The sequence below is a fragment of the Pteropus alecto genome, unplaced genomic scaffold (genome assembly GCF_000325575.1).
Source record: "Pteropus alecto unplaced genomic scaffold, ASM32557v1 scaffold143, whole genome shotgun sequence".
NCBI classification, from domain to species: Eukaryota; Metazoa; Chordata; class Mammalia; order Chiroptera; family Pteropodidae; genus Pteropus; species Pteropus alecto.
This window is the reverse complement of record NW_006434828.1, coordinates 4,290,095-4,290,353: the sequence shown is the minus strand read 5'-3', so window position 1 is coordinate 4,290,353 and position 259 is coordinate 4,290,095. Positions and strand designations below refer to the sequence as shown.

Here is a 259-nt window from a genome sequence, read left to right as displayed (position 1 = left end):
ACACAGGCTGCTGCGGGAGGCGGGCGGGGCTGAGCCTGACAGGGAGGGAAAGCGGCGGTGACCTCACAACCACGGTCACCTGGGGGGGGCACGGCCACTACCTGTCTCGCAGCGGGGCCCCCAGAAGGGCTCTGTGCACAGGCAGGTGAAGTTCCCCACGAGGTCGACACAGGAGCCGCCGTTGAGGCAGGGGCCGGAGCTGCACTCGTCCAGGTCTGCGGGGGGCAGAGCCGGACTGAGCCCCACGCCCAGTCCCCAG

The 259-nt window shown here is 71.0% G+C and overlaps 1 protein-coding gene across 1 annotated transcript in view; it reads right to left on the bottom strand.

Annotated features, from left to right (window-relative positions):
• Positions 1–259, bottom strand: part of SNED1 (sushi, nidogen and EGF like domains 1) — a 58,932-nt gene that overhangs the window by 39,305 nt on the left and 19,368 nt on the right. Inside the window, exon 9 of the mRNA XM_025045434.1 lies at positions 102–215. Within this exon, the coding sequence (XP_024901202.1) occupies positions 102–215 (114 nt within the window). The remainder of the gene's footprint in view (positions 1–101; positions 216–259) is intronic.